The sequence below is a fragment of the Camelus ferus genome, chromosome 3 (assembly GCF_009834535.1).
Source record: "Camelus ferus isolate YT-003-E chromosome 3, BCGSAC_Cfer_1.0, whole genome shotgun sequence".
Lineage (NCBI taxonomy): Eukaryota > Metazoa > Chordata > Mammalia > Artiodactyla > Camelidae > Camelus > Camelus ferus.
Genome location: NC_045698.1, coordinates 666,505 through 691,590, shown reverse-complemented (window position 1 = coordinate 691,590; position 25,086 = coordinate 666,505). Strand labels below are relative to the sequence as shown.

At 63.0% G+C, this 25,086-nt stretch overlaps 2 protein-coding genes across 2 annotated transcripts in view; one reads left to right on the top strand and one right to left on the bottom strand.

The window, feature by feature from the left end:
* Positions 1–929: 929 nt before the first annotated feature.
* LOC116662834 lies at positions 930–8,528 on the bottom strand. The gene is made up of 6 exons (XM_032477360.1): positions 8,478–8,528; positions 5,759–5,877; positions 3,886–4,295; positions 3,611–3,705; positions 2,021–2,884; positions 930–1,677 (listed from the first exon to the last, which is right to left on the bottom strand). The coding sequence occupies exons 1-5, from the start codon at positions 8,526–8,528 to the stop codon at positions 2,669–2,671; spliced, it is 891 nt and encodes a 296-aa protein (XP_032333251.1). The 3' UTR covers positions 930–1,677; positions 2,021–2,668.
* Positions 8,529–12,168: 3,640 nt separating this feature from the next.
* Positions 12,169–25,086, top strand: part of SLC12A7 (solute carrier family 12 member 7) — a 40,179-nt gene continuing 27,261 nt past the window's right edge. Inside the window, 1 exon segment of the mRNA XM_032469410.1 lies at positions 12,169–12,386. Within this exon segment, the coding sequence (XP_032325301.1) occupies positions 12,263–12,386 (124 nt within the window). The 5' untranslated portion in view covers positions 12,169–12,262.

Below are 25,086 nucleotides of genomic sequence, written 5' to 3'. Positions count from 1 at the left end.
GGGTCTGACAGGCCAAGGCGTCAGCAGGGACTGGAGCAGGAAGTGGCCTGATCAGAAGGAGGCCGTGGGGCCCTCCCAAGGATGGGCTCAGGGTGAGGAGATGGGGAGCCAGGCCTGGCTGAGCAGGGAAAGTAAGTTTCAGGAGAGAATCAGGGGTCCTGGGGGCAAGGAATGAGGTGCTGACCCCACTGCACAGCCCACCTCAGGGCAGGGACCCTGTGGACATCACGGGGTGGGGGTGGCTGACAGTCCCACAGCCGCAGGCGCTAGAGCCAGGCTGAGGGCCTGGGATGACTCGCTGGCCCCATGCTGCGTGCTGAGGCCAGAAGAGCCTCCTGGTGACCACTCACCGAGCCAGCTGGACCTCGGGCACCTTGGGGGTGGGTGGGACCTGCAGGAGCCCCCCACTGGCTAGAGCTTTCTTTCTGTGGTGAAAATACACAGAACATAAAGTTCACTCTCAACCATTTTTGTGCACAGCTCAGTGGGGTCAAGCACAGTCACACAGTGTGCGGCTGCCACCACCACCTCCAGAAAATTCTCATCTCCCCAGAGTGATAGGGGCACCCATTAACGCTAACTCCCCGGCCCCAGCCCGTTCCTGGCCCCACCACCTGCCTGCTGTCTCTGTGACCCCGGTTCCCTGGGTCCCTCATGCAAGTGGGGTCCCGCTGTGACCGGCTTCTTTCACTGAGCATCACGTCCTCAGGGTCCCCCAGTCACTGCAGGAGTCAGAACTGCCTTCTGCTTTAAGGTTGCATAACATCTCCTCATATGATTGGACCGTGCTGTGTTCGCCCACCCTCTGCTGATGGACACAGGGTGGCTCCCGCCTCCCGGCTCCTGGGAACACGCTGCTGTGAACGTGGGGGCGGTTATCTCCCCAAGACCCTGCCTGCCGTTCTCCTGGGTAAATACCAGGCGCTGGATTGCTAGACTGAGTGGTGATTCTGTGTTTAATCTTTTGAGGGATCTTCACACTGTTTCCCACGGTGGCTGCACCGTCTTACATTCTCTCCAACAGTGCACCTGGTTCCCATCTCTCCACATCCTCGCCTGTTATTGTCTGCTTTCTTGATAATAGCCATCCTAACAGGTGTTGAAGTTTTGAACACTTTGGAACCGTGTCACTGGCCTGGCATCTGGGAACTGGAGCTGCGTGGGGACTAAGGACTGGTTCCCCCAGAGCAACGCCAGCCCGGAGCTTCCAGGGCATCCGGACACTTGCTCTCTGGTGGCCGGAGTCTGTCCTGAGAGCACCCTCGGTGCCGAGGGCTGGGCAGGTTTGGGGCCACCCCCAAGCGTTCTCTCCGCTGCACTTGTGTACCCCCAGCCAGCCTGTCCAGGTGCTCACTGCCTCTGTTGGCCAGGGTTGTAACCCGGCTCACCTTGGGAGTACTCAGGAAGGTAATGACAGAGTGACAGCTGGGCCGTGTGAATCCACCGTGCTTCCTGGGCCAAGCCCCCAGTCGCTAAGTTCTCTGAGCTTCCACCGAAGAAGAAAGCTTGAAACTCCAAGCTGAAGCTGAGGACCGTCTCCAGGTGCTTCCCGGTGATGCGGCCGTGGGGCTGCCAGCCAGCGAGCGCCCCCCAGTGGCAGGCCAGCACCGCTCTCAGGACCTGCCCTGGAGGCACTAGGCCAGGCACTCTTGCCGGTCTTGCAGCAGGGCCTGCTGACTAGAAAAGAGATGACCACGTGCACCTGAGTGCTGGGCGCCTCTTGTCGAATTGTCCCTGGGTAGGGGGCTGTGGGGTGGAGTGCCACGAGCACACGTGAGAACCTTCCACCCCCTGGGAGAGGCAGGTGGGCGCAGAGGCCTGAAGCCGGGGCAGGCTTGTCTGCCTGCACCCCCACCGCCACCACGTATTGCAGCCAGACCCGCCGATGACGCCAGGAGCTGGGAAAGCTAAGTTTCAGACAACCACAAGTAATTCTCATGGCAGGCGATTTGTGGGACATGCATACCCAAAAGCTCGGTATTTACCTGAAATTCAAATGTAACCAACGCCCTGTGCTTACCTGGCCACCCCCCTACTGGTGCCTGCACCACAGATGTCATCCTAGAGTGGCTTCAGGACCCCTGGAGGGAAGGAGGCTGGGACCTCGCGTAGCAGAAGGGGCCTGAACTGATGGAGGAGACAGGGGGGCGGTGGTCCAGGGCCACTTGGGAGCAGAGCAGGGTCCAGCCTCCTCCTGGGACCGCCTCCTGAGGCCCTGTGAGCCCTAGAGAAGGCTGGACGCTGGGACAACTGGCAAGTGTGGCCCAAGGGCGGGTCCAGGGAGCAGCTGGAGTCTCCATGGAAAGGAAAGAGGAGAAAACAGGACTGTGCACAGGTGACCTCCCGGCCCACTGGTTGGCCCTAAAGCACTGTCACTTGGGAGGCTGCTGCCGGGCTGCCTGCCTGTGAGCCCAGGTGGCCCAGCTGGGGAGCAGGGCGGAGCCGGCACCATACCTGGTCCAGGTGAGGGCCACGAGGTGAGAGAGGTCAGGGAAGGCCCCAGCTCAGAGCAGGCCGGGAGCCCCCGGGCCATCTGCCTCTGCTGTCCTCAGGGTCCGCGGTGACCGCCAACAAGGAGGGTGGCTGTGTGGGGCTCTGTATGTTGTGAGGCCAGCAAGGGGTTGAGTTTCCAGAATCTTCCACGTGTGGTGCCGACACTGGCCTCCTCCTAGGCCCTCCGTTGCAGGCTCCAGCATCCAGGCGTCTGGCCTCCAGGGGGCCGTGGGGCGAGTGACAGGATGGCCAGCAGGGGGCGGGAGGACTGTGCAAGCCATCGCCTCCCAGTCAGGTCTGAGTCCTGCTGCGCGGGCTCTGCCTGCAGCCTTTCTCCTGTGAGGCCTCCTGTCCTTGGGTTGCTCTGGGCCCCCGTCCACCATGCTGCACCCTGCTGGTCACCCATGGTTTCTCTCAGATCCTGCCCAGAGGCCAGGCATTGTGGAGGTGTTCCAGAAGCTTCCAGCCCAGCCTCACAGCCCTCACTCCCAGACCCTCTCCCATCCTGCTCACCCTGCAGCTCAACTCAGGGTTGTCTCTTCCCCATCCCCACCCCACCACCCTGGGCTCACTGCAGCCCCCAGAACACTTCCCTGGACACATTTTTGCCAGGCCTCTGGCCCCCACCATCTGGCTCCCTGGACCACCCCCCTCAGACTGGCCTGAGCTCTGCCTCCCTCTCTGCCAGCTATGGCTGCATCCCCTCATGTCCCCTTGCCCTCACGCCTGGTGGTCCTTATCCTCTGCTTCCCCCTGCTTCCTCCCCAGGCCCTGGAAGCCTGGGGGTCTCTCCTCGCACCTGTCCAGGTGTGTCCGAGGCTGCACACAGGGGTGGGTGGAACCCCCACCCCTCCCCCCACCACCCGACTCAAGGTCCACCAGGTGTCCACTCTTGGGGGTTTGGAGACTTGAGCTGAGCCCCTCCCTCCCTCACTTCAGGCTGACCTTCCACTCTGCTGCCCATATGGGGGGGTCCTCCCATGTGTCAGGGCTCAGGGCCCCCATCAAGTTTCCCCTGACCCCGCAGAGGCTCTTCAGACTGGCCTGCCCACCCAGGACACTTGCCGAGGGGGCACCTCCTTCTAGCCAGCCTCCCCTGGGGGCCCCCACCGGTCACCTGGTCAAGTTCTGTGGTCTCTGGAAGGTTCTGAAGGCTCTGGAGCTGCCAGTCGGCCACCTTGATGCGGCTGCAGAAGGCACCAGACGAGACTCCTGTGAACCACACAAGCACAGTGTTAGGTGACTTTTCAGCCCACCTTCTGAAACACGCCCAGAAGTGAAATTGTGGAGGTGCCATCAAAAGCTCCTCGGGTTTTTAACTCTCTCTGCTAGGGGACATGGAGATGTGAGCCCGGGCTGCCCTGGCGCGGACGCCCCCCCACATGGGCTGACCTTGCCCCTGGGCTCCCAGCCAGGAGTCGGTGACAGTGAGCAGCACTGCTTCCCAGCCTCTGACGACCGCCGACAGCCGGACATCTTTTCCTTTTGAATCTCCTGGTTTTCGGGGCAGAAGAGTAATGCCGCGCTTGGAAGCCGGGCTCCCTGGTGTTTTCGAGTGTAATCTCAGCCGAAATCTTTTATTTCCTTCCTGTGCAACCTTGCGGGTCGCAGCCCACTGGAGCCGACGCGGAGACTTTTCCCGAGACCGTGGCCTCTGGGCGCTCCCGCGCCTGTTCTGTGGCGACTTTGGAGACCCTGGCCCGGCCCCTGATTGAGGCCAGTGACGCTTGGGGTGCAGGCGCCTGGAGGCCACCCCTTCCCTCTGCGGGGGACCCTGGAGGTGATTCCATGATCTCTTCTTACTATGTGTATCAAGTTCTTAAAACTACCATAACAAATGACCACAAACTGGTAGTTTGAAACAATATAAACGCATCCTCTCAGTCTGGAAGCTACAACTCCTGAATCAAGCGGAGGCCCGGGGGAGGGTCTTCCTGCCCCCGCCTCCAGCCCCTCCTCCAGCCCCTCCTCCTGCCCCTCTTCCTGCCCCGCCTCCAGCCCTGCCTCCTGACCTTCTTCCAGCCCCTCTTCCTGCCCCTCCTCCTGCCCATCCTCCAGCCCCGCCTCCTGCCCCTCCTCCAGCCCCTCCTCCTGCCCCGCCTCCTGCCCCGCCTCCTGCCCCGCCTCCAGCCCCTCCTCCTGCCCCTCCTCCTGCCCCTCTTCCTGCCCCTCCTCCAGCCCCTCCTCCAGCCCCTCCTCCAGCCCCGTGTGGCTCCAGGCATCTCTGGCTTGTGGCTGCATCCCTCCACCCTCAGCCCCTGTGGACACTTGACCTCCCGCCCCGTGTTTCTCTGGTGACTCCACATCTCTCCTTTTAAAGCCACCCACTGTGTTGGATCAGGGCCCCAGAGTCCCCAAGACCTGGCCTTGCATCTGTAATGGCCCTGTATCCAAAGAGGGCCACTTCTGAGCGTCTTCAGCCCTCTGTGCGCGTTCTCCTGTCACTCTCGTTACACGTGTGTGTGGTTCACGACTTTGTCTCTGCTGAGCTTGGTTTTCTCGTGTGTTTGCTTCTGCCCACTTGTTCTGTCCGCCACTGAAAGCGTCTCAGAATAACTGTCCGTGTGGCAGCGCCCGCTTCTCGCTGGAGCTCTGTCAGGCCTGCCGTCTGGAGCTGAGGAGCCGGAAGGGCTCGCCTCCCACGGCGCCCCGCTCTCACCTCCTCTCGCCTCCTCTCGCCTCCTTGGCTGTCAGCGTGTGCTTTTTACTTTCCGGTTCTCTCCCTCTGATACCTGGTCAGCTGCGCTTTCTCTCGTTCCCTGGGGTTGCCCTCTGCTTGCTTGGGGAAATTAGCACTTTCTCCCGGAGCTCAGGAGCCGGGGCCTCCCCCACCTCCCGACGTTGCTGCGTGTTAACTCCACAAACCTATTTAACGCTTCGACCGCTTAGACTCGCACCCTGGGCTGTTGCTGGCTTACGAGGTCCGTGTTCTGACGCATTTCCTCCATCCTCACCCTCTGGTTGTCCTGTGCTTCTGTGCTTCTGCTGGGAACCTCATTCCAGCCACCTTCAGCTTGGGAGGAACTCTCTCAGGTTTCACCCACCTGGAAGCGTCTTCATTCTGCCTTCCTCTCTGACTACCAACCACGTTGCTGGTGTTGAGTCTGGGCGGCAGCCGCCGGCCCGCTGGCCTCTCTGGCCTCCGGGCTGAGGTGGCAGCGCCTTGCTGGTTCACTTCTCTGCTCCGTGGCCCCGTTCTCCTCGGAAGACGAGTGTCGCCGTTAGAAGGTCTTGTCCCCTGACTTTGCCTGCCCTCCCAGCTCACTGCTCCTGTGACCACAGGTTTTGGCCCGTGGACGTTGTCTCCGAGAGCGTCTGTCTCTTGCGTTGGGCACAGGCTGACTTGGTGGTTCTGAGCTGTGAGGCCCGCTTGACCTCGGCACCCTTCAGTGGCAATCAGGGCTTTTTAAATGTATTTTTAGCTCGTTGCCCTGAGAAAATAGTAATCAATGATGTGCACTATTTACACAAAAAAAGCTGTTCTCTACAGACACAGCTGCCCCCACCAGCACCGCCCTCGGTCCGCTCTCACGTGAGTCGCGCCAAAGATGAACGAGGGGATTAAACCAAGAGACAGTTCCCCAACCTGGAGATGGTTGATGGGGCATCCCTCCCTCTCTCTCCCCTTCGTGGGGAAGAAAGTGCAGAAGAAGAGGTGGTCTGGTTCAGTTCGTCAGGCAGATTTGAAGTTTAAAACATGCGGTGACACCTCGGCCAGTTTGGGAAACGTTTCGCAGAATCAAGCCTGTGGCCCCCCGGCCCCCACGCAGCCCCGGGTCCACGGCGCACAGACACACACGCGTGTGTCCCACGGAGACTCAGCCTGGAGCCCCCAGCCCATGGGCGCGGGGCCTCTCCCCTGGCCACAGGACCCCGGCTGTGACCTTGGGACAGGCCTCCCTCACCTTATCTGCGCTGTGGGTAATAATAGGGCACAAATCACCTTCCTGGGCGCCCGAGCGTGACCTGCTTATCTCCTGGCTGCGGCGGCCGTTTAGTTTAAATGGTTGTGAAGTATTTTTGTCTCGGCAGTGCTGGAACCTAGAGGGTCCAGGGCGCAGCCAGCGGAAATCAGCCCCCTTCCTCTGTCAACCGAGGTGTCTCCCGTATCCTCCCAGAGTCGTGTGTGTGCGCGTGTGATTCTTACAAAAATAGTAACGCAGTATGTACGCTTCTGTTTCTCACTTAGACAAATACCCTGGAAAGTGTTCCACACCACTTGACAGAAGGGAAGTCACGTGGTAAAGAAAATGTGTTCACAACGGTCAAGAGAAGGAAGCAACCCAGGCGTCCGTCCGTGGGTGATGGACAAACACAACGTGGCCAGTCCACATGCAGAATGTTATTCAGCCTTAAAAAGGAAGGGACCTCTGACACAGGCTGCAGCAGGGGTGCACCCCGAGGACGTTGTGCTGAGCTGGTCACAAGAGGACAAACACTGCAGGACTGCCCTTACCCAAGGGTCTGGAGGAGTCAGATCCATAGAGACCCAGAGCAGACAGTGGTCCTGGGCTGGGGAGAGGACGGGGAGTCACAGTCCAGTGGGGCGAGCCTCAGCTGTGCGTGACGAGACACTTCTGGAGACCGAGGCAGCGATGCTTGTGCGCCGTGTGGGGAGAGGTGGACTGAGGCACATGAAACATTTTCGTGGTGGAACATGGATTCGAATCTGGCAGAAGTGGTTGGGGGGCCCCCCAACAGGGGCGAGGGGGGAGGCTTCTGTGGAGAAGATGGGATGACCTGATGGCGGGAGCTCAGGTGTGGCCCTCTTGGGGAGAGGGCTTTCTGTGACAGCGGCCCTGTGCTGGTGACTGTGACAGTGGCCCTTGGTGATGGTGGCCCTCGGTGATGGTGGCCCTCTCGCTCCCTGCACGCATAACATAAAATTGGCCATGTTAACCGTATGCGAGTGTGCAGTACAGTGGCGTCAAGTCCACTCACTCCTGTGAACGTACAAGGAGGCCAGAGGGCGGGGTCGCTCTGGTGCTGGCCCTGCCCATGCCCTGAGTCATCTCGGGCCGGGCTGGGGGTGGGGGTTGGGGAGAGCCCAGGGGCCTAGGGGCTGGATCAGAGATAGCAGAGGGACGGCAGGGTAGGGGAGATACTTGGCCCGGAGCCCCGTGGCCTGAGAGTCATTGCTGTTCCTGGGGCCTGACGGCTGAGCCGGGACTGGCTGCTTGGGCCCCCAGGGACCTCGAACACGGGTGAGACACAATAGTGTATGTGGGCAGCGGTGGACGGAGGGGTAGCTTCAGACATTTCCACACGGCCAGCGGAGGTGTGTGCCTCTCCAGCGCTTCTGTGGGGCTGACGGCCCTCGGGGAGTCTGGGGACCGCCGTGTGGGTGCCAGGCGTCTGGGCTCCAGCCGTGGCCCGTGGACAGGGTTGGGAGAGGGTGGTGGCAGCTGTGGGTCTGGTGTCTGCATCCCCAGTGCCCAGGGGCTTGATACATGTCGACGTGTCGGTGGCACCTCTCTCATGTTCTGCCAAACAGAGGGTGAATTCTTCCAGCTTGCCAAAACCTCTTTATCTCCTCCGTGTACAGTCTCAGGTCGGGAGCAACACTTGTACTTTCACAGATCAGACTCTGGTTTCACAAGAAAGAGGCAGGGTCCTCCTTTCTGGGCCAGTTATAAAATGCTGCTCCACCCTCTTCGGGAACAGGCTACCCGTGGGGGACGGTCTGGCATGCTCGTCCCCAACAACTGCAGGCCACTTTCCTTTTTGAAAATTTAAACAATCGTGTCTATGATCGCGGAGGCTGCGAGCCTCCCGGGAGTTGGGCCTGCCTCTCTCCCCGCCCCTCCAGCGGCTGATCTGGACTGGCTCTGCCTTCCCCGGAAATCAGGCTGAGGCCCGCCAGTCGCCTCGCCACCCCTGGAAGAACCTCCTCAATGGTCAGCGTCTTTGGGGTTTCAGCCCAGTTTGTTCTGAGTGTGGTCGCCCAGGGCCCTCCACTTTCAAGACCATGGCTGAGGACTCACCCCAGCCCCCTCGGGCCGTGCTGGCCAGGGCTCCACCTCCTGCAGACGCATTCTCACTTTCCTGGTGGGGTGCACCCTGTCTCCAGTGGGAGACTTCCCGAGACTGCCCGTGCCCAGGGCGAGGTCCTTGGCCCTGGTGTCAGGGTTTGTCCACTTGTCTGGCTCCCAGTTACTTTCCTGAACATCCGTGCTGTTACTGCGGAGGACCCTGCTGGGTCTGGCGGCGGCTCCCCGCTTCACTTAGCAGGCTGCTTTCTTTTGCTGTAGTTTTTGGAACGTCTTTGCAAAGTCCTCAGGTTACAGGGAAAAGTTCTCCGGGCGGGGCCTTAGCACACTCTCATCCGGGCTCTGGGTCCTCCTAGAGGAGGACAGGCAGGAACCCCCTTCCAAGGCTGCAGGCCCAGCTCTCCCCACCCCTGGCCAAGGCTGTGTTCCACTCAACCCCCACCACCCACTAGACACCCCCACCTCCCACCCTCCCGTCCCTCAGCCGAGGCTGCCTGTGCTGCAGAGGGGAGGTCGACAGTTCCGGGGACCCCAAGTCAGTCCCAGGTTCACCCTCCGTCCGACTCTGGAGCTGGCTTCTCAGTGCCGGTTCAGATGGATCTAAACCCATTTGGACACTGGTGTGGACTTTCCTCTGAGCTGACAGCAAGCATTTATCCAAGACTCATTTGAAAAGAGATGACTTGTGGAGCCAGAAGGGGAGCTGGAGGACAAGACGGCATTTGGGCATCTCAGACTTTAAAGATACTGGAGCCTCCGGTTCGCTCCAGCTGGCAGCGTCCTGGGAGAGGGGCGGGAGTGAGGGCACGGCTCCCACGGCACAGAGCCCGAGCCGGCCGTGAAAGGGCTGTGACTCCTCTCCGGCGCTCGAGTCCCAGGCTTTCTAGCTTGCTCCTTCTTTTGATGTGACTTCCTTTGCTCTGTAGGAAATGAAGCCCAGCGAGGTCTCAAGGGCTCGGGGTCTGCAGCGGGGGTGGGGGTGGGGGTCCCACCTGGACGTCTTCAGATCAAACCTGACAATACTTCTTGGGGGTCTGCTCCCTGCTCCTCTGTGTGCACCCCGGGCCTGGGGGTGGTGGAGCAGGGGGGTGAGCCTGAGACATCCTGGAACCGGGACTGGGCCACTCGGCCACAAGCACCAGACATCCTGAGCCGGGGACAGGCAGAGTGGGCCCAGCTGGGATCAGGACGTCAGCACCACTCCCTGGGGGCACTGAAGGTTGTGGAGACAACATGTTTCAAGATATGGTTGTGTGTCACTCTGCAACGAGGAGCTTCTACCTAGAGTTAGAACATGGTTTTATTTTGAAAAATTCTGAAGCTCCAGGAAAGTGCAACAATAGTGTGAGGACTCCCATGTGCCCCATAATGTCCTTCACAGTTGCCCCTCCATTTCCCCTTCACCTCCTCACCCCTCTCGCCCGCCCGCCCGCTGAGGGCTGGGTCCTGTTTGCACTCTCAGGTGACAATGATGTGATTCAGCAGCCAGGCCATTGTTCTGCAGAACCCTGGAACCAGCGAGGCGCTGGGGGATGTGTTCCCAGGGTGGACTGCGGGCTTCTGAGTGGGCAGGGCTGGGGCACCACAGCAGGAGTCCTGGGGGTGGAGGGACCCAGATATAGGGTCACAGTGAGAATCTGAGGGAGTCTGGGGGTGAAGGGCCTGGACATGGGGTCACAGAGGGGGTCACAGTGGGGAGCTGGCTGTGGGGTACACTGGCAAAGGCTTCTGCAGACTGAGCCCTGATTGCCACCCGAAGGAGGGTGAGGTTGTACTGGCAGAGCCCCAAGGGCAGGAGGGCAGCCACCTCCCAGGGTGGGTCTCGGCTCCGTCCAGCTGTGTTGATGACCACAGGAGCCAGCACAGGTCCAGCCCTTATCTTACAGATGAGGAAACTGTGGCCAGAGGTGAAGGATTGTTTGCAGGGGGCTGGGAGGGTGTCTCCTGTCTCTTTCAGAGGCTGTGGTTGGTCCTCCAACTTTGCCACCCCAGAGTCAGCTGTGGCCTCATCTTTCTGGGCTGCGGACCTGCTGTCCTGGAGGACATGTGGGGCCGGGGTCTCAGGTGTGGAGGTTCCCAGGTCCAGGGAAGAGGCCACAGCCCCTTCTGAGCCACTGCATGTGGGGCAGACATGGGGTCCTTGCGGGGCCTGGGGAGAGGGTGTGCCCAGCACCCAGTGGCAGGGGTGCAGGGGACCCTATGAGGTGCCTGTGCTCCCACCACCCACTTCAGCACCACATCCTTGGTTTCGCAGACTGATGCTCACACCTTTCCAAGAGGGCGGGCCGCCTCCCTGGGAAGGACACCTGGGGACCCCCCTGTCTTTTGGGGTGGTCTTTTTCCCACCTTCCATGCTGCTGACGTGGAGAAGGAGCTAACAGCCACCTAGTGCCACCCGCAGCCCTGACCTCTGCCATGTGACACTCCAGCCCCTTCCTTATGTGTAGGTGGGTGTGAGCGTGGCCCAACTCAGAAGGCTGGTGCTGGGTGGGGGCGGGGTCACAGGGAAACATCCCTGGAGGGCCCAGGTGCCCAGCTTCTGCCGAACTGAGACTCCCTACCTGCTTCTCCGTTGTCTTTTGCTGCGCGTGGCTTTCCTCGTTGTGATTTTCTGTGGTTTGGCTGTTGAGGGGAGCACAGTGCCTGGAAGTGCAGAGCCCCTGGGGCCCCCACCCCGACGTACACAGCGCTTCCCTGCCTCAGGCCCGGAGAAGCCCACGCAGGTTCACGCTCAATCCCACCCGCGCATCTGCTTGTTGTTACAGTGTGTTGTGACCATCTTTGCCCACACCGCCTGTATTTCTGCTCTACTTTTGTAAAACTGTTTTGGGGTGATCATTGCATCCAAATGTCACAACTTTTTGGACCAACTTCTCTTTCATGGACATTGGTTGTTGCCGGCTTTCCTGTGTCTTTAATAAATTTCCAGGTGCTTGGAGGATACGAGGCCCCTAGATCCTGGTAAGTGCCTGGCTGGGGTCCCAAGCCCACCTTGCGGCCTTTCCTGCTCTGTACTGCAAGCTACCCTTGGGGCCTGCCCAGATGTGCCCCAGTGGGGTATGGGCAGGGGAGGGCTCCTCTGAGCCGCGGGGATGGGCCTGGGGTCCCCAGTGGGCAGAGGTCGTGTCCCAGAGCCCTGGTGACTTGTGTCTGTGGGGTTATGTCCGTTGTGCACGGAGCCCCTAGACTGGCCCCCCTGCTGGAAGCGCTTCCCTGGATCCCTGGCTGGTGAGCCTCAGCCCAGCGAGGGGGAGGGGAGGGGAGACCGGATCACCGCCCCAGGTGGTCAGTCCTACTCTCCGGCTGCAGGTGGGGGACAGAGAGGACTGGGGAGGGACAGTGAAGGCAGAGGTGGGTGCAGTTGCGGGAGGGGGTGGAAGTGCGGGCTTGGTGGGGGGACAGAGCAGGCAGAGGCCTGCTTGGGGCAGGAGGTGGGGCGGGCAGTGCAGGAACCGAGTCAGCCGCTGGGGGAGCGGCGGCACTGGGGTCCGGGGGCGCAGGCAGCCTCCGGGAGCAGGCTGGGAGAGGGGGGCTCTCTGCGGAAGGCGCTCCGCCACACCTCGCCCCGCCCCGCCAGGCGGCACGCAAACTTTTCCAGGGCCCGAGGGAACCGCAGGTGCGGTCACGTGGGGCGGGCGGGCCGGGGGCGGGCCTCGCGGACCCCGCCCCTGCGCTCTAGTCCCGGCGCGTCGGCCGGAGCGGGCGGAGCCGGGCCGGGGCGCGCGGAGCGGAGCGGAGCGGAGCAGGGCGCTTTGAGCGGCCCGACTGCCGAGCGCGCCATGCCCACCAACTTCACCGTGGTGCCTGTGGAGGCGCGGGAGGACGGCGGCCAGGATGAGGTGGCCGAGCAAACCGAGGCGCCGGGTCCCCCCGAGGGCGGCGGGCCCGACTTCCCGAGTCCGGGTGAGCGCGGCCGCACCTGCCCGCCTGCGGGACAAAGGCGGAGGCCGGGCTGCGCACGGCCGGCTGGGGTGGCCAGGGCCGGCACGGGAGCGGAGGGTGGCCAGGGAGGAGGGGGCGGCCCTGGAAGGAGGAGGAGGGAGGCCCGGGAGGCGGGAGAGTTCCCCGCGGTGGGGAAGGGAGGGGGAGGGCGACCCGGGAGAGGCCCGGAGGGGGTGGGCCGGGACGCCGCCCGAAGAAGGGGTTTGGGGCTGCTCTCCGCCCCCTCCCCGCCTCCCCGGCCCCCTACCGGTTCCTCTTCTCCTCACTAGTCCCCACTGCTCTGTTTGCTCCTGTGGTTCCCCTCTCACCGCCCCCTCCCCTCCTGCCTCCAGAGCCCCGTCACCAAGCTTCGTGGTGGGGGCGCAAGGCGATAGGGCCCAGGGGCCTGTGGGTTCTCCTTTGCTGCGCCCCCGTTGCCCACCCCCTCGGGACACAGGAAGCACTTTTCCCTCACTTGGGATGGGGCACTTGGGGAGGTGTGGGACGCCTTGGGTAGCTATGGAGACGGAGGAGGAGCCTCTCTCTCCACCCGAGTTCCCAGGCCCCCCAGGCCCCCCAGGCTCCCCAGGCTTGTCAGCCAGTAGGGCCTCGGGATCTCGTGGTGAGGCTTCCCGGGGCTGGAGCGCCTGCCTGCTTCCTTCCCGGCCGCCTCCACCCTCGGCTCTGCTCTTGCGCGCTGGGGCAAAGGGCCACCAGTCAGATAAGCCCGGCTGACCGTGGTTAGGCCCAGGCTCTGCGGGGCCATCGGCAGAAGGACAGCAGGGCCCTGGCGGGTCGGGGAGGGGGCCCCGCCAAATCCCACGGAGTTAGTTCCGGCGGAGTGTCCTCGCTGTCTTTGCTTCTGGGATCAGGAGGTCCCTGGCACTTTCACTTTCTCGGGCGGGGTGGGGGTGGTCCCCATCCTGTTACTTCATCATCCAGGCTCCTAGCCCCACTTCTCTGCAGCTGAGGGATGGGTCACCCTGAGTGAGCTGCTTCATCTCTGGGTCAGCACCCCTGTAGAATTTGGGGGTCACTAGCCAGTGTTTGGGAGGGGCTGCCCTGCTCCAAGCAGGAAACAGGCTGAGATCAGTGGAGGCAGCAGGTCCTGGGCCCAGGCCTTGATCCTCTGGAGCCCCCTGTCCTGGCAGGAAAGCCGGGCAGCCCCTGGGGCACTGTTAGGAGCCCCTGTGAAGGTGCTGTCCCGGTGGGCGGGGGTGGGTTGGTGGGGTCCTGCCCCCTTCCTAAGGCGCCCATCCCGCTTTCCCCTGCATGTGGGTACGGGACTGGTCATGACTGCCGCCTGGCTGGGAGGCACAAAACCAGAGTCCACGGCCCAGCCTTTCTCTCACCATTGCTCCAGCCCGCCTGGCCGCACCTGATACCAGGAGCTGTTGTGTCCTCAGGGGACCCTGGGCACCTTCCTGGATGCCCGGCTCCCAGTCTGCTGGCCCTTCTCGGGTGGGCCATGCTCGCTCTCTGTAGGCTTGGAGTGTGGCTGGTTTTGGCCCCATTGTCTTTTCTGTCGAGCGGCGCCCCCGGGCCTGCGAGCATCGCCCGGCTGGCCTCAAGCCCCCAGCCCCTCTCACTCCGAGGCTCCTGCTTTCTCAGCCCTATTCCCACTTCAGCTCCACCAGCTCATCTGGAATCCTGTTTGCCTGCGTGATCTCAGGCAGGAGCACTGGCAAACGCCAAGGGCGGGCTCCCTGCACGCCTTTCAAGAAACCCTTTAGGGTCTGAGCTGAACTTGTGACACGTGGCTGAGCTGGCACAGAACTCAAACCCAGGATTTGCGTGCTCTGTGTTCTGCGCTGGGCAGGAAGACTTCCAGACTGGGTCCGAGCCCTTGTGGGGCCACAGGCATGCATGCTCTTGTCTTTTAGGGTCTGCTTGGCTGGACTTGAGTTTCACTGTAAGCCGTCAGGCCACAGTTGTTGCCCAGAGAGGTCCTTTGTTGGGCTCCATGAGGGGGGCCTGGGGAAGTGGTGTCACCCCCTGCTTGCTGATGGGACAGGAGCTGGGCAGCTGGCTGGAGCCCCCTCTGAGGGCCCATGTGGGGGTCCTTGCCCTGTGGTCCAGCCCGCGTTCACTGAAGTTCCTCTCCAACTCCGTGACTGGCCTTTGAACACACAGGGAGGCACCTGGCTTCCTGGGCAGGCCTCCGGGTGGTGGTGAAGCAAGTTTGGGGAGACCCTTCCTAGGTGTCCCTGGGGCTGCCGTGGAAGTAGGAGGCGTGGGACCCCTAGGTGAGGGGGGAGCAGCAGCCCCCTCTGCAGGCCCACCTGGCCTGGCCCAGAGCTTAGTGAGAGCAGGCTTGGGCCTGCCCGGCCGAGGCCGAGGGCCTAGTTATGAACCTGTGACACCTGGAGGTGGAGGGAGCCGTCCGTCCGTGCATCCATCCTGGGCTGCTTCTGCTCCTGATGGGAGCCCTGTTGTCCGCATGTGGGGCCGGACCCATTCCGGCTGTTGGAGCCCTGCGCCTCCATCCGCACGGCTGGCCCACACCAGGCCTTGCCCTTGAATTGCCCCTGCTGCTTTGACTTGAGTCCTTCCGGCAGCAGGCCTGTGGGCGGTGCGAGGGGGGGGTCCCAGTGTCTTAGAAGTTGCCGCTTGCGCCCCCAGGAGGGTCTGCCCGACCCCGCCTGCCCTCCTCCGCAGGGCCCAGTGGGGCAGCCCTGGAGGGGTGGTGTTCCCGCCCCGGCTGGGGCCTGTTCCTCCAGGAACTGCCTGCAGCTCTACTTGGGCTTCCTCTTCCTTCCTCATTGTTCCTCTTTTTTGGATCTTTCTCTGTGATTTCGTGCTCTGCTGCTCAGGTCCTGCTGGCCCCCCGGGGGTCTCTGACCCTCTGTGAAGGGGCGCTGTGTCCCCCACCCGCTGACCCAGGCTGCCCTGGGGAATATCACCTTTGACCCGCGGGGGCTCAGGAGGCACAGGGACCTCGGAGGCTGTCAGCACACTTTCTGCTGTTGTGTGTGAGACCCTTGAGGGGCTGCCGCTGCCAGATGGCTAGACCACAAAGCTGAGGCTCTGGGCCTGGGGACGTGGAGATCGGGGGCCGTGTGGCCGAAGATTGGGCCCGAGACAAAGCTTCCAGGTTCCGTCCGGCTGGGCGAGGCCTCGGAGCAGTAGCTCCCTCACTGGGTTGCAGGAAGGAAGGGACGCGTCACGCTGGCCTGGAGCAGAGCAGGAAGGGCAGGCGGCGCCGGCTGTCCAGCTGTCCCTTCGGGCTGAGGGGTCAGCGTCTGCCCGGTCTCCGTGGGAATCACCGTGGGTGGTCCAGGCTCTGGACGTCATTCGGGAAGATTTCGTGATGCTGGACGGAGGGCCAGGGGAGGTTACAGAACGTGTGTTTTGTGCCGGATCCTGCTTTTAAAGGCAAAGGACAGCAAAGGGGGTGGAGACTCGCGGAGAGTGGGGCGCTGCCTCCTGGCGCATAGCCTGGGTCCTGCACCCCCGGCGCTCACAGGGGCTCCGGGGCCAGCTCCAGGCAGCTGGTCCTTTTCTTAGAAATGGAGGGAGAATGTTCTAGGTTCTCCTGCCGAGCCCTTGCGTGACACGTGGGCACCCGTGTCTCTGCGTGTGTGCATGTGTGGGTGTGTGTGCACAGCGCACTTCTGTGCACGTTTGTATGAGCTTGTGTGCAGGTGTGTGTGTGTGCTCGCGGGCTGGTGGGTAGAGCACGCTTGGCGGTCACAGCGTTGGGTCACACACTGGGGTGTCAGGATTCCTGTTCTTTCCCTCTCGGCCCCCAGCAGACCCTGCTGGTTGAATGGCAGGAGCCACATCGCACTCGCAGAGGGTGGCTGTGCTGACACCTGCGTCCTGATCTGAACTCTGTTCCCAGCTTGCGTGCCCTTTTCCTAGCGTGGGAAGCCTCTTCGATCCAGCTCTGTGGTCTCTTCCTCCGGGAAGTTCCCGGACCTCCTGATCTCGACGCTGTGCTGGGTGGGCATCTGTGGACAGTGGGGAGTCTGGGTGTGAGGGGTGCCTCCGAGGGTCCAGCTCTGCCCGCAGCGCCCCGAGGGGCTGGGCTAGTCCGGGCCGCTGGGCACTGGTTTCCATCAGCTACGGTCTGTTCAGTGAACACTGTGAGTGTCCACATCGGGTCCACTATGATCCTGGGGTGTATCACTGACCAGGAGGTCTCTGCCCTCTTCCTGGGGGTTCCAGCAGCTGCAGGAACCAGCACGTGATTTATGGTGCGATGGGGAAAGCAGGACACCACAGCACCTGGGCGGTGGTCAGCATGGTCTTTCAGAAGGGGACACTTGTGCAGGCAGGTTTTGGGCACTGAGGACAGTGCCACCAGCAGGTGGGGGTGGCCTTCAGATGTGAACCTCAGCGCCATCCACGCGGAGACCACGGGCTTTGGAGCCATTCTGGTTCTGATGTCCCGGCCATGTGACTGTCCAGACAAGTGGGCTTCTTTGAGCTGCAGCCTCCTCGTGCAGGTGGGGGCACCCAGTCACTGGGAGTGAAGGAGGCAGAAGGGGCTCCGTCCAGGCGAACCCACCACCCACCTGTCTCTATTCATAAGGTGGGCTGTGGCCTGGAGTGGGGAGCAGCTGGCCCTGCAGACAGACTGTTTGCTTGTGTGGCCACCTCCATTGATGTGGGCATGTGGCCGGTGGCTGTCCGTGTATCGTGTGCTGGGCCTGACCCCACGTGTGGGCCAGCGGGATGGTAACAAGGACCAGCAGTCTCCACCCCAGGAAATCAGCCCCCCTCATGCAGCCCCCTGGGGTGCAGCCCCTGCGTTGAGTGAAGTGCTGTGGCCTGTGAGGTGAGCCTGGCCTGAGACAGGCACCTTGGGGCAGTGAGTCAGGGTCTGAGGCCACGGGGCACTGAGCTGGCCCAGGGGGACTCCACGAAGGGCAGCCTGGAGGCACTGGGGCAGCCGTACTGTCCCGCGTGCGTGTTTGGGGGGCTGTGGGGGGACTGCCTGGTGTGTGGGTCCCGGGCCGTGTGCTCAGCTGGGCTCTCAGCACTGCTGGGGAAGTAGAGGGCCCTGGGGGCCAGTGGGGCTGGATGTGTGCCGAGTGTTCTAGGGCGTGCTAACCTGCCTCTGCCCGGCAGCCCTGCGGGGCTGGGTGGGCCCTGGAATTCCCTGCTGTCCCAGCGCTTGGATGGGTCCTGCTCATTGGTGGTGTCCTGTGTGCTGGTGGAGAGTGCGCCCCCTTCTCACTATGGAACCTGGGAGGGGCAGGAGCCACATGGCACCGTCTGTCCTTCCCTCAGTGGCTGAGGCTCTACTGAATCTCAGGGTATTTCTTTCAAGTACTTGATCCCAAATGTCCCCGCTTTGAGGGGTGGAGCGAGCTTACAGGCTACCGGGTAGGAGGCTGGATGAAGTACTTGCGGGGCCATTGGAAAGAGGGGGTGCCTGGGGAGGGTGAGGGGCCTTGTGTGGGCCAAGCTGGTCAGGGCTGAGGCATCACAGACCACGGAGGGGATGGCTGGTGCGGCCAGAGGTGTCTGCCAGGTTAGGCCCCATGGGCAAGGGTCTGGCCTCGCCTCCCTCCTGCTGCAGAACCTGCCATGGAGGGGGCCTCTGCCCAGCAGACCTGGGGCCCCGGTCCTGAGCTGACCTCAGGAGGTTCCTGCAATGGGGGAGGGATGGCCTTGGGCTGGGGTTACCTTTGCAGGGCCACTGTCCACTGGGCTGCTGTCCACGAGGCCGCTGCAGACGGCCTCTCCACCCCGCCATGCAGCTGGGGTGCAGCAGCAGGGCAGCCAGGCTGGGGCGGAACTCGGAAGCGGAGGCCCACGGGAAGATGTGTGATGTCCAGCGGTGTAGACAGAACTCCTGTGTGCCACTGGCCAGCTGCCCGCGCCTCCTGTATCACCCGTGCTGGGATCTAAGTGGATCCAAGTCCTGGCCACCGATGTGAGGCTGGAGGGCAGGACTGATGTTCAGCGTTAAGTGTTAACCAGCATCCAGGCCGCAGATGCTCTGGGGCGTCCCTCCTGCAGGGCCGCTTTGCAGCAGGGGCAGTGGGGCAGGCGTCTGCAGGCCGCTCTGAGAGAGTGAGGCCAGTCTGGGGTCCCGAGAAGGAAGACCCCCTCCACAATGGGGCCCTGCCAGGCTGAGGCCAGGGTGCGGTCTGGGGTCCGGCGGGGCCTGGGAGTGGATGGCACTCAGGAATAGAAGCCGGGCGTGGGGCTCCCTTCTGGAGGACGCTGGGGCAGCGCCCTCTGTGGAGAGAGCAGAGTACAAAGGGTTAATGCCTCTCTTTTACGAGAAAGAGGGAACTCCCTTTTCAGAGCAGAGGTCTGGGCCGTGCAGATAGGCCTGCAGCGCCAGCCAGACCTGCGGAGCGATGAGGCGGCCCGGCTCCCCCAGCGTGGCTGCAGGTGCCAAGTGGGTCCCAGAGCCTCCTGCCGGGGGCCCTGTGGCGGCCGGGGCAGGGTGTCAGCAGGGCTGGGCGCCCGGCTGGGCAGGGTGTGAGCTGTTGGTGCTGGGGCCTTGCCGGGGTCTCGGCATCCGCGCGGGGCTCAGAGGCGAGGCCCTGGCGCCTCTGCTCCGGCTGCTGCCGCGGTTTGTTTCCCCTTTCCTCCCTCGGGTGGTCTCTATTTGAGAACGCAACTGGGGGGGCCGTGGAGGTGCCATTTCTGAGCTACGTGTGGCCTGGGGTGAGACCCGTGATCGTGGTCAGGCGGCAGTTACGAGTTTCCTGCCTTCTGGGTTCTGAGTTCCTCTGGAGCAAAATCCCCGATGGTCCTGGTTCCGTGTGCATGTGGCCCCTGGGGAGTCTCTGTTGGGTGTTGGGAGGAGAGCTGGACGGCCCCCTTGAGCCTGCGTTCACCATGCGTAGCCGGAATCACTTTCAGTCCGCCCGGCCTGCAGCCGCTCTGAGCTGGTCAGGCAGCGTGTTGCAGCCCAGCCTGTCTGGGCATCCACGTGCGCGGGCAGCACGTGGTGGTAGCCTGGCGCCGTCCGCAAGGTGGGGGCGCCCCCGCTGTCCACTTGAACCCCATGGCCATCCAGAGTGTCCTCCTGTTCGTTTCTCTCTCCTGGAGCCGGCCTGTCCCAGGGGTGGCCCCGTCCTGGGCTCCGTCCGGTCATGGCGCCTGCGGGTCAGGCCTGGGTTCTCAGGGAGGCTCTCAGGACGGTCACTGGGGAGGGATCACGTTGAGCCGAAATCAGAGGAGACAAGCGCCAGATGGTTCTTGGGTTTCCTCTTTCATCTGACGAAGGGTCTCGACCACAGCCAGACAGGAGCCTGTGTTGGAAACGGGAGCCGCCCCGGGGGGCTGGTGGGGGCCTGGCCGCCCGCCTCCTGCCTCTGCCTGCAGCAGGGCCAGCCCTTCCGCCCTGATCGGCATCCCACCCCCGGGCTCGGATCACAACTGCCACCCGAGGACGGGGAGGGCAGACCAGACCGTGAGCAGGCAGCCGTGGGACCGAGCGGTGGCGGGAGCCGGTTCCCGGAGTCCACCGGAGGCTCAGCCCCGCTGTTTCCCTGGAGGGGGCAGGTCCAGCGTGGGAGGGCGTGTCCTGTAGACGGGAAGTCCCCAGACAGTCTCTGCTCTTGAGCAGGTCTCGGAGCCATGGTCCCGGCCATGCCTGTGTGCACGTGCACGTGTGTTAACGTGTGGGTGCGTGTCCACGTGGTTTCTCCGCGCTGGTGCCTCTTTGTAGCTGAGTGCGTCTTCCCTTGCTTTCCCGACTGTGCGAGTGTCAGGTTTCAGTGGGATGAGCCACTGAAAGTTGAGTCTTTGGCTCAACTGCTGGGCCGAGGCCCTCTGGTTGGGGGCAGAGGAAGCTGGTGGTGGCCAGAGGCAGTGGTGGCAGTGTTAGTCCTGGTTGAAGGGTGGCCACGTCCCTCCAGCGTCCAGAGCCTTCCTGACTCCTCTCAGAGCCCCCAAGGAGAACCTTCACCCCAGGGCTGTGGGGTGGGCAGTGGTGGTGGGAGCCCTGTGGGACATGCTGGGTGGGGGTGTGCGGGGGATATACCTGGGCCAGGTGGCTTCTGCCCTGAGGCTGCACTGCCTGGTGTCAGGGGTTGCTGGAGACAGGATGCTTCTGGAAGTGAGGGCTGAGTCCCTTCAGGGAAGCTGCAGAGGTGCTGTGACAAGCCCTGCCACCTCTCCAAGTGGCATGTCCCCCCCCCCCCCGGCCAGGTGCTGGGCTCCGGTGTCCAGGTGCCTGTGGCTGTCACTCGGGTCTGGGGCCCCTGGCATGGGGACAAGTCGTGCCTCCGCCCTGGTCCCTGGGCCTGGACGTTGCTGCCTTTAGTCCTGAGCAGCAGGGCTGTGTTTGCTGGAGGAGGCTGGAGGGCAGGGCAGGAGGGCCTGTGCCCAGAGTCACACATCAGGGCCTTTGGGAAGAAGCATCTCTGGGTGTCTGGTCCTGTGTAGGATGGCACAGTGACCCCGCAGGCCATGCGAGGTCCAGCAGGGACACGTGGAGGCTCTGGGGGGACCAGGTCCAAGGGCACAAGGGGTGCGTCCCTTCTGTCCTCTGGGCTCCCACCTGCGGGCAGATGCCTCTCCCGCTGGAAACCCAGGATGAGAGAGGCTGGCCTGCCCTCCAGGGGATGCCACAGGCAAGCAGCCACATCTAGCTGGAGGGCTGTGGGTGATTCCTGGACTCTCAATGTTTCCTCTGTTTTTGCCATAGAATGGGTTTCTGTTTTAACCAGAAACTTGCTGTTAACAGCATGGGGACTCTTGGCCTTGGGCCTGGACACAGAGCTGTTTCTTCTCAGCCCATGTCCCTTGGGGACTCCCACCGCCCGGGTTGCCAGGCTGCTGGATTTCAGATTCCAGCACTGATCCTGGCTGCGCAGGCAGAAGGCAAGGGCCAGACGTCAGGAATTGACCTCAGACTCTATTCCAGTGCTTGATCACTGCAAAGAGAACCTGCCACCGTGGACGTGGTTATATGGGTGCCCTGGGGTCCGGGGACAGGCCCCATTCTGCTGGCAGCACCCCAGGAGATCATGCATCCCTCCCCCACTGCCAGTGCCACAGGGCAGACCCTGCCCTTGATGGCAGGGAGGGGCCGTGCTGCCGATGGTGGCCAGGCCCAGCTGACCCTTGGGAAGCTGTCTGGCTCAGGGCCCTGCCTGCCCCTCCCCTGGGAGCCGTCCTGGGAGAGATGGTGGTAAAATCCCAAGCCAGTCCTGGAGGGGGAGGACTCGGGGCAGAGAGCGCTGGCATGCCGGGAGTGGGAGACGGGAGAGGAGGTGGTGCGTGGAGATGGGGAGGCTGATGGGGGCTGTAACGAGGGACTCAACCAAGCGTCCACAGCAGACCGCTGACTGGGCTCCCAGGACCCGGCTGGACGGGGGTCTAACAGCGCTGCTTTGATGCTGAGCTGGGGCAACCTCCCCTCCGGCCCTGTGCCTCCCGCCCCACAGAAGGCTCTGCTGCCGTCACTCGCCGGTGCCAAGGACGCATGCTCTTCTCCAGGGACCGGCCCAGCGTGCCCGGCGGCTTCCTGTTCCCACCCCGTAGCCCAGAGCACCACGTCGCGTGCTGTCTCTGCTCAGCACTTCATGTTTACTGATGTCAGAGTTAAGTTTGCATTTCATGGAGCCAGAAACTGGGCATCAAAACCGATGTGGGAAAAAGAGCAGAGGCCTCCTCTGGGTTTGGGCGGGGGCCTTCTGGGCTGCGGTGTCGGGGGTGGTCCGCGTCTCCGCGGGGCCGGGCACACGGAGGTGGGGTGGCTGCTGTGCTCTGGGCCGCGTCCGGTCTCGGTTGGGGAGGGTCCGCGCGGCTGCGTGGCTAGCACTGGCGGGCGCGGGGCCTTCTCAGAGCGTCTGTGATGAGCTTGTGCAGAGCTGCCCTGCCGCTGCCTTCACTGGGATGGGGGTCAGGGCCGAGGGCTCTGCCTGCTGACCCCTTCCTGGCCCGTGTTGGCTCCCTGAGCCCTGGGTTCTCAATGGCCATCCCATCCATTTCTGGGAGGGCTGGTCGGAGGCCCAGCTGCGTTGCTGTCAGTCAGGAAGTGCCTGCTTGGCCGCCATCCCCCGTCCAGAGCCATGACCTCTGGGGCTGGATGGGCTCAGGGTGCGCGTTTCCCAGGTGCTGCTGGAACTTCCCTTAGACTTTGAGGGAGCCCAGCGGGTGTGTGGACACCAGGGCCTGGCTTCCTCGGGCTTCCCAGGGCTGGCAAGCACGGGGGCACCAGAGAGGGGAGGCGGCTCTCCGCAGGCCCCTCTTGGGCCGTGAGCGTGTCTCAGACCCTCCTGTTTTGTGCCCTGGGCCGCTCTGAGCGGTGCTGGCCGGGTGTGGGTTTGGAGGAAGCCCCCGGAGGGCTGAATTCTCACCGTTTGACAAGGCGCCCGCTGTCACCAGGCTGGTTCCCCAGGGAAGCCCCTCTTCTGCCGCATTTGTTCACAGGAAACACGACATCAAGTCCAGCCCCCCTCCCCGAGCCTTCTCATTCGCCTTTGAACCCGTGAGGCCTGGTTTTAGGAGTTCTTCCTCGGCCTGGGACCAGTCACCACAGCTGGTTTTGCTTCTCAGCCGGCCCCGTCTCTGGGGGCCACGCTGCATTTCAAAGGTGTGGAAAGATGAATGACAGCGTGTGGCCGCCACGTCCTATAGGGCAGAACGGGTGTGAGTGGACGTGGGGGTCCAGAGCCAGCTGTGTGGCCCAGGGCCTAGGGCCCGTGCCAGCGGCCCGTGCTCAGGCCACGTGGCGCTGGTGCGCAGTGTCTTTAGGTGTTTGGATTCTGGTGGCTTTTCTGCTGAATTCACCACCTGTGGGGGGGGGGGCGGGGGGACCGTCACAGGCTCCTGGGGTCCCTGACGAGGCAGCGCCCTGCGCACGGGTGCCAACGCCCCACTGGTGTCAGCACGTGGGGCTGTGTCGGTGAGCGCTCCCAGGTCCCTGCCGTCACCCTGGATCCTAGGTGCCCTTAGGCCCTCTCTTTCCCCCAGGGGCGTCTCTGGCGCTGGGAGCCCCGTCGTTTTGAGGCATTCACGGGCAGGCCCTTGCGAGGGGTGGCGTGACATTCTGAGCCTTGTTTGTTCCACGCGGGTTCTATTGGCTGAAGGATCCTCGTTTTAAAACTGAGTCAGACCGTTTCCTGGATGATGAGAGGAGTGAGCCGCCGGCCTGGCCCCACCCTCACCCCAGCTCCACGGGGGCTCGAGTCACAACGGGGCCACCCGCCCGCTGCACCCACATGGCTGGACGCACGCCCTGCAACCTTTGATCACGTGGGTTGCGATTTCTGTGGGGTGGGCACCAGAGTCGCATCTGTCACAGGAAGTGAGCAGGTTTAAAGCCGCGTCTGAGCCTGGCTGTGTAGGCGAGTCAGGACCTGGCCGGTGGAGGGAGCCTCCAGGCCGTGTCTGTGGTTAAAAATCTGATGGCCGTGGCCGCGCCGGGCCATTGTCCTGAGCACTCCTGCCCAGAGACAGCAGATGTGTGTCCTACGCTCCTAGCTGCCTTGGCCCAGGATACCTGACCCTTGTGGGGCCCTGCCTCCTCATGTGACCCGGCAGCCACTGTGTGGCTCAGGCACCCGGCGACCTCGGGGGTGCGTGCCTGACAGGGGTACCATGGGGGACCCGTCCCAGGAGGGCTGGTGAGACCAGCCGCCCTCCAGCACCTGCACCCCCAGGATTTCCTCCACTCAGGCTTGTCCTACGTCCTCATGTCATGAACGAGCGGAGTGATGAAGGGGGCACAGGCCCAGGTGAGTGACCCCTTCCCCAAAACAGAGTCTTGGCAGAGGAGGACCCCTGCCCTTTGGAGCAGCGACCAGACCCGGCAGGGTCGTGCCTGGTGCTGTCAGAGTCCACAGAGGGGTGGGGCCTTCAGAGCCCCCTGCGTATGTGAAAGGATCAGGCCCTGGGGATTTGGGGACTGTGGTTTCCTTTGTGCAGATTTTCATTGTAACCTGTCCTCCCCTGAAAAGTGACAGCTGCAAGTTGCGTGTCCTCCAGTGGTGAAGGCAATGAGGAGACGCTGAGACTCACCCAGGTAACGGGTCACCGGTGTTTCCGTTTTTACGAAAGTGCAGGTGAGGCCCTCAGGTAGAAGTGTTTGGTTTTTAGCCAAGTCTTCCTCCGGCAGAACCGAGGAGTCGGCTGCCGCCCGGGGCTGCTGCCCTGTGCCTGTGGCCTCTGCCTGGAAACCCTCTCCCAGACGGGTTTCCTTTCCGCTTGTGAGAGCGTCCTTGGGGGCTGACTGGCTGGAGAAGTGGTCCTTGAGAAATGAAGTGTGTTCCCTGTAAGGGTTGGTGATGAAGACGGCCACCCTGGCAGCAGGGCTGCGGTGTGGCTGGTGCGGCCCCCAGCGGGAGGGATCGCCCCCGATGCTGAGGGCGTGTGCTGTTACCTGTTTATTTTGTGAGAATTTCCCCCCCACTTTCTGTGCGCAGCGTACGTGTTACTCTGGCCATAAATCAGCAGCAGAATGGCAAAGCTGAGGTTCACAGTCGGGTGCTGGGCTTCCTGCGCACACGCGACCGGCCACTGTCCACGCTGGGTCGTGGCCGTCCTGGTCTCGTGGGGCCTCACCTCTCCGTTCCTTGTCTCGGTCCTCGGGTCTCCTGTGTGTGATAAGTTGCTGACGTGCACTGACGCGAACCGGTCGTTCCGGGTCCCGGGGAGCATTCACGGTGCCCTTCTCACCTGTTCCATTCCTTTCGAGTCCTCCCTTCTGGGTGCTCTCAGTCACGGCGGGAAGGCGGGCGGGCTGTCTCAGCTCTCCTTT

What these genes read in the sequence shown, in the direction of transcription:
- LOC116662834 (XM_032477360.1), bottom strand. Translation starts at nt 8,528, where the DNA reads ATGCGTCTGCAGGAGGTGGAGCCCTGGCCAGCACGGCCCGAGGGGGCT. An exon ending in CACGGCCCGAGGGGGCTGGG is followed by an intron (nt 5,878 to 8,477) that starts GTGAGTCCTCAG and finishes TTGCCACTGAAG; the next exon opens with GGTGCCGAGGTCAAGCGGGC. An exon ending in AACCTGTGGTCACAGGAGCA is followed by an intron (nt 4,296 to 5,758) that starts GTGAGCTGGGAG and finishes TGATACACATAG; the next exon opens with TAAGAAGAGATCATGGAATC.